Source organism: Pelophylax lessonae (assembly GCF_965119305.1).
Source record: "Pelophylax lessonae genome assembly, chromosome: 4".
NCBI lineage: Eukaryota > Metazoa > Chordata > Amphibia > Anura > Ranidae > Pelophylax > Pelophylax lessonae.
In genome coordinates this window covers 625,097,591-625,114,200 of record NC_138771.1, presented here as the reverse complement: position 1 = coordinate 625,114,200, position 16,610 = coordinate 625,097,591, and the positions used below count along the sequence as shown (strand labels likewise).

Genomic DNA, 16,610 nt, shown 5'->3' with positions numbered 1-16,610 from the left:
TCACCATACCTGGAAGCTTCGGGCGCCATCTCCTGACAGAACCCCTCTCCACCAAAGTGGGGGGCTGTTGGCCAATAGGAATGCTGCGACGCGGGCCTAGACCCGGTCGTATGCGACCTGGCGAGACGTTTAACTCGTTGAGCCAGTCCCCATTCGATGGGACTATGTCGCGGCCGATCTAGCGCAGAGCTGGGGTCTGCGCGCGTTAGTTGGCCGGCTGGGGTGACCATTGAATCTATATATCCAGCCCATCGAGCCCGTTGCCCAGCGTGGCTTAGTTGATTGATTGTAGATCTCACAGGAAAAAAATCTGGATAAAAAAAAAACTAGAAAAAAAAAAACCTTTTGCCAGGACCTGCAAGGAAACTAGGTCCTTACTCCTGACTAGGCAGAAAAAAAAAAAAAATGACATCCTATAGCAGAGGGATATACCTTCTGGGACTGCCCATAGGCATAGCCAGAACTTTTTTTCTGCCTAGTGTCCTACTTCTGTAGGGGGCAGTATAACTACTGTTAAGAAATACCTGTCACACAATGTCATCTGGATCATAATTTTTTCTTACAGAGGCAAGGGAGTGCTGGCAAGGTGAGCGTCAAAGGATCAAGGGATGCCTTTTAGACAGACGCCGTCACTTTGCTCTATGTCTTTATTTAGGACAGCTGACAGGGTTTGTTCCCAAGTGCGGCTAGTGGGTGGTAAAACCAAGCAGTTTTGCTGCCTGCATGAACCTGGTCAGTCGCTCAGGGCTGTAAAAATACAGTGGCCACGATGCTGTTCTTCATGGGCAAAATTAAACAGCATGTCGCATTTGGCTGGCGTTACTGGGTCCAATGCAAATTAATGTGGCTGCACTGCAACTGCATGCAGTGCAGGGGATTGCGGGACGGCAGTGTGATGTTTACACGGTTAAATCAGGTCATGAGGAGTGTGATAATGAGGCCTGGGCATCCCCAAAACTTAGTTAGGAACAGCAGGATACCATTATTATGTTAAAATTTTCCAGGTTGCAACACAGGTTAGATTCATATTGAATTCTGTCTGTAAAGGGCAGCACGTGAAGGATTCCACTCTCCCCAATGTGAATATCCCAAGAACTGCATCGCCTATAACAACCACCTTTTAGCTGCATTCCAGAACATCCTTATCAGTACATTAATAGAACACAGCAGAAATTCTTAAAGCGGCTCCAAAATCAAAACCTACCACTAACTCCCCCCCCCCCACACTTACCTGAGTCCTCTTTTGATACAACGCTGCTGTTGAGTGCAACAGCGCTGCGCTCTCTTTCTGTGCTCACAGGATATACTGAGAGCAGAGGAAACCATTGGCCCCAGCTACTGGCAGTCAAATCCTGTGAGAACAGAGCATGGCTGAGCCCTGCTGCATCTATGGATGCACACAGCCCAAGGATGCGCTGAGCCCCCAAAGCTGCTGGTCAAATGAAAAAAACTACCTAATGTATGGGTTACCTTACACAACAAGAACTTGGGGGGGGGGGGGGGCGGGGCAGGTAGAGGAGTGGCAGGAGAGCGTATAAACACATCCCCTAGGCAACAATCTCCCACCAAAACGAAGCCTTCCTCATTGAGGAAGTAGACAGACTCAGGGAGGCATGATCAAATTGGAGGCATCAGAGGCCAGACAGGGACAACCGAAGGCCAGATGTGGCCCTGGGGCTGCAATTTCCCCAAGTCTGTACTAATGGGAACTCTGTGAGCTGTGATAGGTGTATAGCAGTGCATGAAGGGGTGTACTGAGTGTATTGGGGTGAATGGTGAGGATATATCCTGTACTACATGTGACCTACTTCATTCTGCACCCCAATTATATGCCTCACTGCTCCACTTTGCTTGATATTACAAATTTCATATAGTTAATTAATCACTTTAGTGTTCTAACAATGGATAGAAGACAATAGGCACCCCTGGGACTTCCATATTCACATCGTTCAACATCCGCTAGTTTATTTAAGCTTCTATTTAACCTTTTATTTGTCTTACCCTTGTCGGTTCTCCTCTTCTTTCTGTGTGGCGAGACTCTGGGCACTCTGGCTGACTTACTGTCCTTTCCTCGACGGCTTCTGGGGTGGGTGGGTGTGGTAGTCCCTGGTTCACTGTCTGAACTGAGAGATTTCTTGTAGGCGTGAAGGGGAGCCCACATTTCACTGGCGTCGTCTCCGTACTCCTGATTAGAAGGGATGCACTGCTTACAGGTCTCATCAAAGTAGTTCAGCCTGAAAACGATGGATGAATTCGACTCAAGTACTACATATGAATGTATGACCGGAACAAATAATTTCACAAAATGCCATATGTAGAATGACCACTTGACATAACAATGTGAAAGATCTACAGCCCTTTTCTGTGAATGAAACATTTTATATTGTCCCCATGCCTCTAAATGCTGGTACACATGTAAAACATTTTGTTTTTTCATGTCACAGCTGTGCAAGTCTAAACCTGGAGAAAAAAAAAAAAAAGAAAAAAAAAAAACTTGGCTCCTATATTACAGCCAGAGTTTTTCCTTTTTTGCCAACTCCAGGCAGCCAGCATTTGAATCTGTGCTTTAGCAATGCAAAAGAAAACAACTAAAGACTGAAGTCTGGCCAGGCTGAATACTATGGTCTCCTGCATGGCTTTGTCAACAAAATTGGTCTGAATCTGTGATATTGATGTGATAAAGCCTAGTAGAGGTAAAGGTATGAATGGATGTCCAGGTCTTTGCACACATGGAAAACAGAAGCTTGGTGGAAGAAAAAAAAAAATCCACAATGTAAAACCGTGTGGGTTGAATGAAGACTGGAAAAGATAAAAGTTGACCCTCAGCACAATCAGACCAAGAGATGGTCTGGAAACCAATAGCAACCCTAAATGCAAGTGAACCCTTGAGACCCCTTAATAATTTGATCCAAGGAAGGGAACTGTGATGACAAGATACATTTTATAAGCTTGCACCACATCCAAGGTGTAGAGGGCCATCTGCTGAGCAACAGAAGTTGAGGGGGCAATATGAATGCAGGACAATGCCCATAATAGGCTAGAAAAGCAAGAGTAATTTGGGAACAAAAGAGAGATGAGGGCAAAGCACTATTTTGTCCTTATGTAAAATTAAAAAGGGGACCAACAGGAAAGTACCACTAACTATCCAGGCTGAAGTTACTGCAACTAAGAAGGCCAACTCTTACAAATGAAGCTTCCCAATGAGGCTCAAAGTGGAAACCTAAAGGAACAGAAAGGACCATACTGAGTCACAACAAACAGCCTGACTGAAAGAGTTAGTGAAATTGTAAGTGCCAAGATTTGACCTTTGCTTGTTCTGGGGTCAATCACTTATCAAGATCGGACTGTAAAAAGCTCAGAATGCAAAGAAAAATCAAGGAGCAAGGGTCAGTAAATCAGCATCACTTTATTCTATATACAAATAGAACACTTACATGAAGGAAGACTGTGATCATCATACAGGCGCAGAAGGAAACCACACGGGGATACTGGATGTTTTATCCAAACACAGGATCAGTACGCCTTCGTTGTGCAAAGCTGGACCTGCCAAAGGGATGGGGACCGGCGGCATGCACAGCCGTCCTAGCCGCACCTAAACTCAGTCAGTGGAAGTGAAATGTGACGAATGGGGCGGGGCCCCTGAAACGTGTTGATGCCTGTTCACTTCCACTGACTGATGTATTACTGTGAGATGCAAGTGAGCATCTGTGGCGCATCCTCAAATGGAAGGTGGAGGAGCGCAAGGTCTCTAACATCCACCAGCTCCGTGATGTCTTCATGGAGGAGTGGAAGAGGACTCCAGTGGCAACCTGTGAAGCTCTGGTGAACTCCATGCCCAGGGGGGGTTAAGGCAGTGCTGGAAAATAATGGTGGCCACATAAAAAATTGACACGTTGGGCCCAATTTCAACATTTTCACTTAGGGGTGTACTCATTTTTGTTGCCAGCGGTTTAGACATTAGTGGCTGTGTGTTAAGTTATTTTGAGGGGACAACAAAGTTACACTGTTATACAAGCTGTACACTCACTACTTTACATTGTAGCAAAGTGTCATTTCTTCAGTGTTGTCACATGAAAAGATATAATAAAATATTTACAAAAATGTGAGGGGTGTACTCACTTTTGTGAGTTACTGTATATAGGTTTCTCCCCTTGTGGTGGGAGCGCACCGTGCACAGAGACCATGGTCTTACCGAGAGCCCTGAACCCTGTACTATTAGGACCCAGATCGCCTGATCACTGCGGTAGCCCCTGATTGGCTACCACAGTAATCGGTCACTGTAAGACCCCGTTCACACTGGTTGCCTGACCGGTCGCCGTAGGTCGCCTGCCATAGAGTAGCTGTGGACCCGTTCTAATAGGAGCGACACAAGTCGCTCCGACTTAGAAAAAGGGTCCGGAGCTTCTTTGGGGCGACCTGGAGCGACCTGCATTGACTTCGAGGTCGCCCCGGCAAGTAGCGTTGCCCCAGTGTGAATGGAGTCTGAAGCCCACATCTGTGTTTTTTTTTTCCTTTCTGTAAACGGAGGATACAATGTATCTTTCGTTCCCTGCAGAAAGGGAAAAAAAAAAAAAAAAAAAAAGGGTTTGTAAACAAATTTCAAATAAATAAAAAAAAATTCCTAGATCAGGTTTTGATCTAGTTCAGTGACAGGGGTAGTATTTGGGTCAAAGGCCTGTATATTTTGGACATGATTCATTTTTTTTTTTTTAATTAGCATCAGTGTCAGTTAGTGTCAGTGTGTTTTAGGTAGGAGAAATAAAAAAAAAAGCAAAAAAGCAAAATGCGCACCATTGCTTCTAAGCTGTACTACGGCTACAAACAACAAATAACATGCACAGATGTGGTATCGTTGTGATTGTAAGGAGCAGCAAACATTTATTTGGGGTTGCTCTTAAGTGGATGGTTATAGTAGCAACAAGAAATTTACAGCTAAATTTAAAAAAAAAAAAAAAAGTTTTTTTTTAATATTTTGGGCCAGTTTTTCTTTAATAATAAAAAAATCAGGAGATATCCATAACTATTTACTACCAAATGAAAGCCCAGTTTGTCCTAAAAAAAAAAAAGGTATAATCAACCTGGATGCACAAAGTAGTTGTGATGATATGTATGGTTTTACTAACACATGTCAAAATCGCAAAATTGTGCTTAGGCATTTCGATTTGTTTTACCCTTAGGTAATGAAGGGGTTAAAAGCCATGCCATTAAAGCCTGTGACCAAGAAGAAGGTGAAAGGGGGGCCTTTAGGACAGGAGGTCTGACCAAACCAGATTGGATGTAGGGGTGAGAATCTGAAGACACAGATTAGTTATGAATGCCCAGGTCTGCTTGGCCAAATTGGGGGCACAGATTGGCGTTGCCTTCCTCTAGCTTGCACTTCTTGGGTATTTTTATTTATTTCTTATGTAGCGCCATCAATTTACATATATATTATAAATTCACATCAGTCCCCACCCTCAAGGAGCTTACAATCTAAGGTTCCTAACTCCCATTCATACATATAGTAGGGCCAATTTAGACAGCAGACAATTAATCTACCAGGAGGTCTTTGGAGTGTGGGAGGAAACCCATGCAAGGCACAGGGAGGACATGCAAACTCCATGCAGGTAGTGCTGTGGTTGGGATTCGAACTAACAATCCTAGGCGGACGTGCGAACCACTTAGCCACTGTAGCCAAGGAGAAAGGTTTAGAATAGAAAAGACAAACTAGACAGTGTGGAGTGAAAGGGGCATAACAGCATCAGCAACAGGGTGTCTAGAGTGCGCTACAAATCTGGGGACTTTGCAGTTTCAGCGAGATGCCAGGTGAGAACTGAGTGTGTATTTCCAGCTTGCGTTACTGAGCTTTGTAAACACGTCGTTTTGCACGTCTTCTGGGTTCTTTTTGTGTGCCTTGAGCCCATCATTCTAGTGGCAGGCGCTGCTGTGTCCACAGGGTCTATCCTTTCCGGGAACCCATCCAACGGCCTGAATCAACACACCATGGACGGCATATAGAGGTATATGGTACGCTATCTTGGTGCTCACCTACTGTCATCACCCATTGCATCTGCATATATGGAACTTTTCCACTGAGCAAACCTCCACCTGTTTGCCTTCAACTTGTTACCAATCTGGCATCATCAGACCCAGCCCCTCAAATTTGGGCTCATTTACCCCAACGATTGATCCACCTTTGTGGTGGTACTTCTATTTCACTAACTTGGGATTGTTGCCACCAGCACCTCTCCTCTTACCCCTCGGTGTTTGATCACTGCTACTGGGATTGTGCAATAATTTAAATTGCCTATACTGGCCTACATACACCAGTTACAGCATTCCCCATGTAACGAGTCTTTATTATCCAACCCGGGTTGATGTTTAATCCCATTGTGTTTTTGCTTTGTTTTTAATTATGTTTTATTCTGTGCTGTGTCACACCTATCCACACTGTTTTTGCCATTATTGGCTCATGTGCCTTAATAAAGTTTAATTTTTTTGATTTTCACCCACCTTGGTGTCCATAGTTGACTCCTTTAGGGGGGGGGGGGGGTTATTGTTTTGTCAACGGCCACCTCAGTGGTGTGCTTGAAGGGAAGGTGGCCTCTCTCCTGTCCCATTCAGGAACCCCCTACCTGCGGCCAATTTGTGAATCTGCTTTAGTTCAGATTCTAGTGGCATGGCTTTTATCTCAGATTCCTGCACCGTTTCCAACATCAGGGACCATATGTAATTTAAGATATTTTTATACCTCACCATAGAAGATAAAGCAGATACATACAAAAACCACCATATATTCCTTTAACCACCACATCCCTAATACCCTACCTCAAACACTTAAACACCTAAACACCTAAAAGTGCATACTTACAGTATTGATGCCAAAGTGTTAACCTGGTGGTGCTATAGTATCACAGCACCAAAAAAAAAAAAGGTTTAATGCAGAAGTATTTTTGCAAAAGTTGACTTCTCATGACTGTGAAAAGGCCAAACTGAAAGACTCTACTTACAAGTATTCAAGGTGTGGACTGCTGGATGAAATGGCAGTGTTAGAGTAGGGGGAGATTGTTTGTGAAATGTAAATGTATTCTCTTGTACAGTAATGCTGATTTTCTTTGTAAAGTTTACTCACAGAGCTTTTTTGTCCTGCTTAAGAAGTTTGGGTGAAAATTCGCTGAGCACATCAAGGAAAAGCAGGTTCTGGGAGGACCAGGTGGTATCTGTGGAGGCTCGCAGAGAAAACTTAATACCCTCTCTAGAAAGAGAACATCAGAGAGAAGCATCATGAGGGTGTACAGCAGGTATACCATTATTACAGTTACTTCATATCTGGCCCTCATGTGTTAAAAAAATAAAGTACAGTACAAGAAAGTCATTACATTTTTTTTATTTTGAGTAAAGTAGGGAATACCCGTCAGCTTTTTTTGCCATCTGTGACAATTTCCCTTTGTTACCTGTCGACACAACAGAAAGATAGTGGAAAGCTCTCCAAAGTGAGGGAAATCCCCTCTAAGGACGTTGTCACTGGATTGGTGTCCCCATGGGAAGGTTTGTGCTCTCTCTGTGTTCTGGTGAAAACTCAAAAGTCTTGATATTCCCTCTGGCAGATAGGACACTTTCTGTCCCATTGACAACTTTCACCAGGACAATTAAGGAGGGTGAACCTCCCTAGCTGAGAAACTGGCAGCAATAACACCAGGCAAGTGTTCTACCAGTTCACCACTCAATGAAATAAAAAGTTTTGCCTTTACAAACACTTTAAAGCAGGCATGCTCAACCTATGGCCCACGGGGCCATCTAATGTGGCCCACGACCTAAAACCTATGGCAACCTGCACAGCCTCCTTCAGGTACATGCTGCTCTACTAAATAATTGCCGGTCCTCTATAATCCCGTCTGCGGTCATACACAAGCCGCTATTTTGGCCAGCTCCCCGCTCTTCCCTTTCTCTTTTAAAGCGGTTGTATACCCATTCTGATCACTTTCCTTTAAATTAAATAATAGCAGGCTATGTTAATTATTGTAATTTTTTTATTCTCCTCTTAACGGCTTCCTTTATGAGTAATCATTGTTTTTCTTTTAAATTATGTCACCTGCGCATGTGCCGTTAGCCATAATTTTCTGGCAAGCTTATGGTCCCGGAAAAGTGCTGGGTCTATGCCGGGGCTGCGTCATTTCCTACTGTCATCGTCAGCCCCGGAATCCCGCGAGACTCTGGAGTAAGGCAGAAGCAGGATTGGCTCCTATTCGCTGCATAAAGGTTTCATTTGTACCCGGGAATGAAAACGAGGCTTGGATACGGCAAATATTGCGTATGCACGGGATTATGGTCAGGGAAACATACTGAGGGCGGAAAGAAGGTACTGCACAAACAGGGAAGACCTCAGTTGTGATGGCGGTGGCTAGGAACAAGAAGGATGGTTTCACAATCTATTTGTAAAAGTAGGAACAATTTTGATGATGATTTTGATGATTTTTTTTATTAGAGTCTTTTTAATTGAAAACAAGTAGTTTAATTGATATAATGCTTAAATGTGGTATCAATGTCAAGTTTACTACCACTTTAACACACAGACAAGGTGAGTGGAGCCTTTAGCCAAGTGGATTACATCTAGTGACATTGTAACAGAGGTTCTGAAGGTGGATTCTCACAGTTGTGTGATTAGCTTGGTATCATTCCAGGGGCATGGGAGTGCATTTTGTGTCATTTTATCTTTGCTTAATAAAGAAGTTTATTGCACTACTAAGGCATGCGCTTCCTTCGTCTATTTTTTTGTTTAGATTGATTACAGTTCTTGTTTTGGTCATTCAAGGGATGGCTGCAAAGACCCTGATATAGTGAATGCTGCAACATTGGTTCTGAGCTTTTTTGGATGGTCACGCCTGAGCGCGAGATTGGGATTAATGGTGATCTGGTTAATAAAAAATGTGATTTTTGTGATTTAATAGTGGGTAAACATCTAGCAGGGATTGGTTTCACAAAAATTGATTATCCCAATTGTTGTTTAAAATCTTCATTATGCTATTCAAAATAAAAAAATGTAAAATTCTAAACCATTTTATTTCACTGAGGCCCGGGAACAGTTACCAAATCACTTAAAAGTTATATTAAAAATGGATTTTTGTAAGATCTTACCGTAAAATCCTTTTCTCTTAAGCTCATTGACAGACGTAGTCTTCTTGATTCTCAAGAGCTGGGTTATGTTGTCTCCGCAGGAGTAGGACTAGGCAGAAAGACAAAACGTTCTGGCTCCACCTTAGGGGCAGTCCCTGAGGGTATATCCTCCCTCTCTCTGCTACAGGGAATCAGTTCTGTTTTAAAGCAGTACAGAGAATTTAACCCAACCCAACTCAATGATAGAGGGGCGGGTACTACGTCTGTCAATGAGCTTAAGAGAAAAGGATTTTACGGTAAGATCTTACAAAAATCCATTTTTCTCTATCGCTCATTGAGAGACGTAGTCTTCTTGATTCTCAAGAGCTGGGACATCCAGAAGCAGTGCCACAAATGAGGGGTGGGATTGACAAATCAAATACAATCTAGAAGGCCCAACCGGTGCCAAACTAGAAGTTTTAAAGGCTCATTATAAACAAAGAATGAGACTAAAGAAAAATTTTCCAACGGAAAAAACCCTCGAGGTAGACCACTGGTCTCCTCAAATTGCGGCCTGCAAAACCTTGCGGCCAAACGAGGCATCAGACGATGCCATTACATCAACTTTATAATGTTTAGTAAAGGTATGCACCGACGACCAGGTAGCCGCCTTGCACACCTGGACCACTGACGCCTGATGGCGAAAGGCCCATGACGCACTAAGTGCCCGAGTGGAGTGCGCCTTAACAGGGAACGGGGGCTCCCGACCCTTAATAGAATAAGCCTGTACTACCGTCTGTCTGATCCATCTGGAAATGGTCGCGGCAGATGCAGGCAACCCCTTTTTGGGTCCATCTGGGATCACAAAAAGTGAATCCGTCTTGCGAAACGAGTCTGTCGTTTTCAAGTATACCCTGATCGCCCGGACCACATCCAAGGAGTGTAAAGCCAACTCCCGAGGATGACTGGGCTTAGGACACAGGGAAGGTAATACAATTTCTTCATTCAGATGAAATTCTGAAACCACTTTTGGTAGGAAGGATGGATTCGGACGAAGAACCACCTTATCTCTATGAACCACCAGATATGGTGAACGACAAGATAATGCGGCCAGTTCTGACACCCTGCGTGCAGAAGTAATAGCCACCAAGAAGGCCACCTTCTGGGACAACGTAGGTAGAGGAATCTCCCTAATATCTTCAAAGGGAGGTTTCTGAAGAACCGACAACACTAAATTAAGATCCCAGGGGGGTAACGGCGCGTGCACTGGCGGAGCCAGATGTCGCACCCCCTGGATGAAATTCCGCACCAAGGAATGAGTAGCCAAAGGCTTCTGAAAGAAGATGGCTAATGCTGAGACCTGACCCTTGATAGTACTCAAGGCCAGTTTCTGCTCAACCCCTTGTTGCAGAAAAGCCAATATTCGACTAATCGAATAAGACCGAGGACGGAACCCCAAAGGTTCACACCATGCAATGTAGGACTTCCATGTGCGATGGTAAATCTTTCTGGAAGTCGCTTTCCTTGCTTCAACTAGAGTAGGAATAACTGAAGCTGACAAACCTTTGTCCTTCAGCACCTGGGTCTCAATAGCCAGGCCGTTAAAGCCAGCGATCGTAAAGCAGGATGGAAGATCGGTCCCTGAGACAGTAGATCCTCCCTGAGAGGAAGTCTCCACGGGACGTCCGCCACCAGTCTGACCATGTCGGCGTACCAAGCTCGACGAGGCCAGTCCGGAGCTACCAGGATTACTGGAATTCCTTCCTCCTCCATCCTGCGAAGAAGTCTTGGCAGTAACGCGAGAGGAGGGAAGGCATATATTAGCTGGTATTGCCCCCACGGGGCGATCAGTGCGTCTGCGGTTTCCTAGACAGAAAAAAACTGATTCCCTGTAGCAGAGAGAGGGAGGATATACCCTCAGGGACTGCCCCTAAGGTGGAGCCAGAACGTTTTGTCTTTCTGCCTAGTCCTACTCCTGCGGAGACAACATAACCCAGCTCTTGAGAATCAAGAAGACTACGTCTGTCAATGAGCGATAGAGAAAGTTTTTTTTTTGTTTAACAATAACGAACATGTCATATTTACCTGCTCTGTGCAGTGGTTTTGCACAGAGAAGCCCAGATCCTCCTCTTCTCAGGTTCCTTGCCGGCGCTCCTGGCCCCTCCCCCCCTGCACAGTTCCCCCAAAGCAAGCAGCTTGCTATGAGGACAAGTCAGCCAAGCTGTTGCTCTGTGTGTCAATTCAGACATGGAGCCGTGGCTCGGCCTTGGCACCTCTTTCTCCTCATTGGCTCACTGACTAACAGCAGCTGAAACCAATGGCATCTTCTGCTGTCTCAGCCAATGAGGAGGGGGAGCCCCTAGACAACCGAGACTCTTGTGAAACATCGCTGAATCGAGATGGGGCTCAGTTTATGTATAACGGGGGCTGGGGGGGGAGCTGAACAAAGGAGGTTTTTTTATCTTAAATGCATTAAGATAAAAAACCTTCTACCTTTAGAACCACTTTAAGTGGCCCCTGCTCTTCAGGTTGTGCACCCCTACTTTAAAGGATTCCAGACAGTTGTATAAAACAACCTACAGACAGGAATACAATTTTTAGGTAAGCGAGACCTAATGGATTGTTTCTAAATTTGTGAATTTAGATGTACACAGTGGCAGTGATAATTGAAAATTACTCTTCAGTTCTACATCATGGCTTTGCTCCTTCAGCAGCTCTGTGCAGCTAATAAATTATATTATGCCTAATGCTCACAGATTAAAAGAAAGTCAAAATAAAAAATAAAAATAGAACTCCGGTATGTATACTAGTTTTATTTTAACAAATGAATTGATATATTAATAAACTGGGCTGAAAAGTAATTTGTACTCACTGTAAAAACATTTTTGGAGTCTACTGAGGAGCACTGGAAGTCTAAAACTTTTGGGTTATACTACTGTCCACAAGAGGACTGGACCCCAAGGAAAGGATTGTACGATGATTACAAAAATCCTATTTCTCTTACGTCCTCCGACAGTCGCCGCCTCTTCATATTCGTCACATATGGGGTATTAGACTTTGCTCCGAAGGAGTAGCTAGGCAACAGAATATGTTAACAATAAAGCTTTAACATATCCCACCCTCAAGGGGTGGTCCCCTCAGTCAATACCCTCCTACTTCCTGCAACCATATCTCAGTTTTAATGTCTAGCTTGTCAGGAGTGGCTGGCTCTCTCTGTGCTGGGACTTTCTGTCCCAGACTCTTTCTTCTTTTTAATATTTTGTTTGAGTTTTTCTCTCTACCTTTAATTAGCTGTTATTTTGTCAGCGTTAGTTAGTTCTTCGGACGAAGAGGATCATGCGGACTGGGTCTCGGGCTGATCCCCCTGGTCGCAGGTCGTGGGTCAGTGGCTTCCCAGTCTGCCATCGAGCGTTCAGCCAGGTAACGCTCCTGGCATAGTGAACGACCCATCCCTGTTCGGTGCAGGGATGATTGGTGAGGTGGCTACCTCACTGGACGCTGTGCGGTTTCTTAACCCCCATTTTGTGCGTCTTGAATTGCGACTCTCCCTGCCTCATGTGCAGCGGCTTGTTCGCCTGTGCGGGTCCCCCACGCCATGTGAGGTAAGTGTATTTATGTGGGGACCTGTCTGTCTGGGGGGGGTGTCAGTCTGGGACTGTGTAACCTGCCTCTATTCACACTGCTTGTCTCCCTATCTCTCGGCTGCATGCTGTGGGCTGCAAGGGGGGGGGGAGCTGTATGACACTGTGTGTGTCAGACTGGGCAGTGTGAGAAGCTGTGTGCTGTGGGGCATGTTTTTTTGGCATGTTTGGGCATATACAGCGATCGCTGCGGCGATCTGACATGTATTCTTATATTGGAATGTAATGTGTGTTTTAATGCACTGTGGAGCGGCGTTTTCGGCGCCAAACGACGCCATTTTGCCCACACCCGCTCCGGCCGCATGGTTTACATGCATGGCGGCCATTTTCTTGTAGCCTCCATAGGCTTTTATAGAGCGCCCTGGCAGCATCACTTCCTCTTTCCAGGAACACCGATCGAGGCAGCAGCAGCGGCGAGGGTCTCCTCAGGTTTTATCCTTCTGTTCTTGCTATCCATTGCCTGTGTTCAGTTTGCATATTCCCTGTGGGGGTCTCATTGTGCTTGAGTGTGGTGCGGTGGGCTGCGCTTGCCGCGCTTGCTGAAAAGGGGCAGTTAACCCTTGGTTGTCTGGCATTACAGGGGCAATGGATTCTCAGGAGGGCAAATTTCCTACAGTATTGGTGGAAAGCCAGAGGACCGCTGTTTCCCCCCCAGGGGGGGATTTAGCCACTATTGTGGCTGGCCTTGCTGCTCAGGTGCAAATGCTGGTGGCTGCTCAATCTACTAAAAGGCCCAGAGTTGCTCTTTCCTCTGATTCTGAGGGTGAAGGTGATGGGGCTGTTCTGGCAGGGGCCTCCTTATCGGGGTCCCGCTCCTCTCTTGATCTAGTGGGGTCTGAGGTGGAGGCTGAAGTTGAGGGGGTCGATAATTCTCCCCCTGGCTCGCCTGAAGAGCTTGCAATCATGGATGAGTTGATTGCTTCCATTAAGCAAACGCTGCGTTTGCAGGACGAAGTGTGTCCCCCCGCTGCCTTGGCGGCTTATGGGACGCAGAGAAAACGCAGGACGCCGCAGGTTTTTCCCTGCAATGCTGATTTTCAGCGCGCTGTTAAGGATCAATGGCGCGATCTGCGCAAACCTTTTGCGGTACCAAGTAAATTCAAGCTGCGTTATCCTTTTTCGCCTGCCACTGATGAACGGTGGTGTGTGCCTCCACCAGTGGATCATGCAATTGCGGTTTTGAACAAAGCCACTGCGATTCCTGCAGAGGGTTCCCCTGTTTTCCGTGATGCCTCGGATAGGAGACTGGAGTCTCTTGCCCGTCATACTTATTCTGTTACGGGTTCTATGCTTAAGGCTCTGTTTGCTTCTCTCATGGCGGCCCAGGCGATCGCAAGTTGGACGCAGATGCTTAGGCGCGTTCTAGTGGCCGATTCAGCCTCGGCGGCGACCCTGGATATGGTGGATCAGATCCACCAGGGTGTCATGTATCTGTGTGATGCGGACCTGGACCTGATTCCGTTGGCTGCACGTGTGCACAGCGTGGCGGTGTTGTCTCGCCGCCTGGTTTGGTTAAAATGTTGGTCGGTGGACCAATCTTCACGTAAGACCTTAGCCAATCTGCCTTATGATGGGTCTCGCCTTTTTGGGGAGTCCCTGGATGTGTTGATTAAGGGGATCACCGGGGGTAAGAGCACTCTCTTGCCCCATTTCCCCAAGGCTAAGGGGGCTTCTGGGAAGAAGCATGCAAATTTTCGGCCCCCTCAGGGGTCCTTTCGTGCCTTTCGGCCGCACTACAAGGGCAAACCGTTCAAAGGTCAAGGCTCTCAGAAGAAGCCCTGGTCTGGGAAACAGAAGTCCGGCCAATCCGGACCTGCAGCCCATAACAGTTCGGCCTGAAGGGGCGCCCTCACCCAGTTTTGGGGTGGGGGGACGCTTGCTCGGTTTTCTTCAGCCCTGGTTGGCCCGTGTGCGGGACAGATGGGTTCTGGAAATCGTTCGATCTGGTTACAAGATCGAGTTTCTCTCTCGGCCGGAGAGCAGATTTTTTCCCTCAAATCTTCAACTGTCTCCAGAGCGCCTGCGGGACCTGCACCTGGCGGTGCGGGACCTGAGGGCTCAGGGAGTGGTGGTTCCGGTGCCTCATCGGGACAGGTTTCGGGGGTTTTATTCCAATCTGTTCACCGTGCCCAGAAAGGAGGGCAAGGTTCGTCCGATTCTGGACTTGAAGGCTCTGAACCGCTCTGTGCGGGTTCGCAAGTTCCGCATGGAATCCCTGTGGTCGGTGGTGGCTGCCCTGGTTCCGGGGGAATTCATGGCCTCCATCGATTTGAAGGATGCGTACCTTCACATCCCCATATTCGAGGGTCATCAGAGGTACCTTCGATTTGCCATTGCGGAGGATCACTACCAGTTCGTGGCGTTGCCCTTTGGTCTCGCCTCGGCTCCGCGGGTCTTCACCAAGGTGCTTGCACCGGTTCTGGCATTATTGAGGGCCCAGGGCATTTCTGTCCTGGGGTATCTGGACGACATTCTGGTTCGGTCTGCGACCAGACAGGGTCTGGAAGAGGACCTGTCTGTCACAATGCAAACTCTGCAGGAGTTTGGTTGGACGATAAATTTTCCAAAGTCGACACTGAGTCCGTCGGTTCGTCTCCCCTATCTGGGAATGATACTGGACTCGGTGCAGGCGAAGGTCTTCCTGCCGGAAGACAAACTCAGGACTCTCCGGGAGGAAGTCAGGTCCCTCAGGGACGTTCCGAACTCGTCTCTGCGGACGTGTATGAGATGTCTGGGATTGATGGTCTCGGCCTTCGAGGCGATTCCTTTCGCACAGTTTCACACGCGGGGTCTCCAAGCGGAGATCCTGTCCAGGTGGGACGGGCGACCTCAATCTCTGGATCTTCAAATCTCGTTGAGTCTTCGCACCAGGGAAAACCTTCTGTGGTGGCTCCAGTCCCCGTTGGTGTCTGGGGGCAAGTCGTTTCGTCCGATCTCGTGGACGGTAATCACCACGGATGCCAGCCTGTCGGGCTGGGGTGGAGTTCTGGGCGTTCTGTCCGCTCAGGGGACTTGGTCGGAGGGGGAGTCTTCCCTTCCGATCAACATTCTGGAATTGCCTGCGATAAGGCTCTGTCTTCATCGCTGGACGGACCGGCTACAGGGTTGCCCGGTTCGGGTGCAGACGGACAATGCCACGGCGGTGGCCTACATCAACCACCAAGGGGGCACCAGGAGTGCCCGAGCGGCTCGAGAAGTGGCCGACATTCTGTCTTGGGCCGAGACTCATGTCCCGGCGTTAACGGCGGTTCACATTCCGGGAGTGGAGAACTGGCAGGCGGACTATCTGAGTCGCCAGACCCTGGATCAGGGGGAATGGTCTCTCCATCCGGCTGTCTTCCAGACGTTGTGCGCGAAGTGGGGTCTTCCAGATGTGGACCTGTTCGCGTCTCGCCTCAACAACAAGGTGAAGAGGTTCGTGGCAAGGACGCGCGACCCTCAGGCAGACGCGTCGGACGCGTTAGTGGCCCCGTGGCATCGGTACAGGCTGATGTACGCGTTTCCACCGATTCAGTTGCTGTCCAGGTTCCTTCGCAGGTTACACTCGGAACGCAACACGGTGATTCTTGTGGCACCGGACTGGCCTCGCCGGTCCTGGTACGCAGACCTCGTGAATCTGGCGGTCGACGCCCCGTGGCGTCTGCCTCTTCGAGACGATCTACTGTCTCAAGGACCGATATACCATCCTGCTTTACAGTCGCTGGCTTTGACGGCCTGGCTGTTGAGACCGAGGTCCTGAAGGAGAGGGGTCTCTCTCCGGAGGTCGTTCATACTTTAATCAACGCGAGGAAATCTTCCTCGGGGAAGGTTTATTACCGTACTTGGAAGGCCTATTTTGCCTGGTGTGAGTCCAGGTGGTTTTCACCCTGCACGTACTCGGTGTCCCGTGTGCTGTCT

At 47.3% G+C, this 16,610-nt stretch overlaps 1 protein-coding gene across 1 annotated transcript in view; it reads right to left on the bottom strand.

Moving 5' to 3' along the window:
• The window catches only part of STAG3 (STAG3 cohesin complex component), a gene marked incomplete at its 5' end in the record, with an annotated part of 227,684 nt that overhangs the window by 27,555 nt on the left and 183,519 nt on the right, over positions 1–16,610 (bottom strand). Inside the window, 2 exons of the mRNA XM_082256553.1 lie at positions 2,002–2,234; positions 7,112–7,234. Of these exons, the coding sequence (XP_082112679.1) occupies positions 2,002–2,234; positions 7,112–7,234 (356 nt within the window). The remainder of the gene's footprint in view (positions 1–2,001; positions 2,235–7,111; positions 7,235–16,610) is intronic.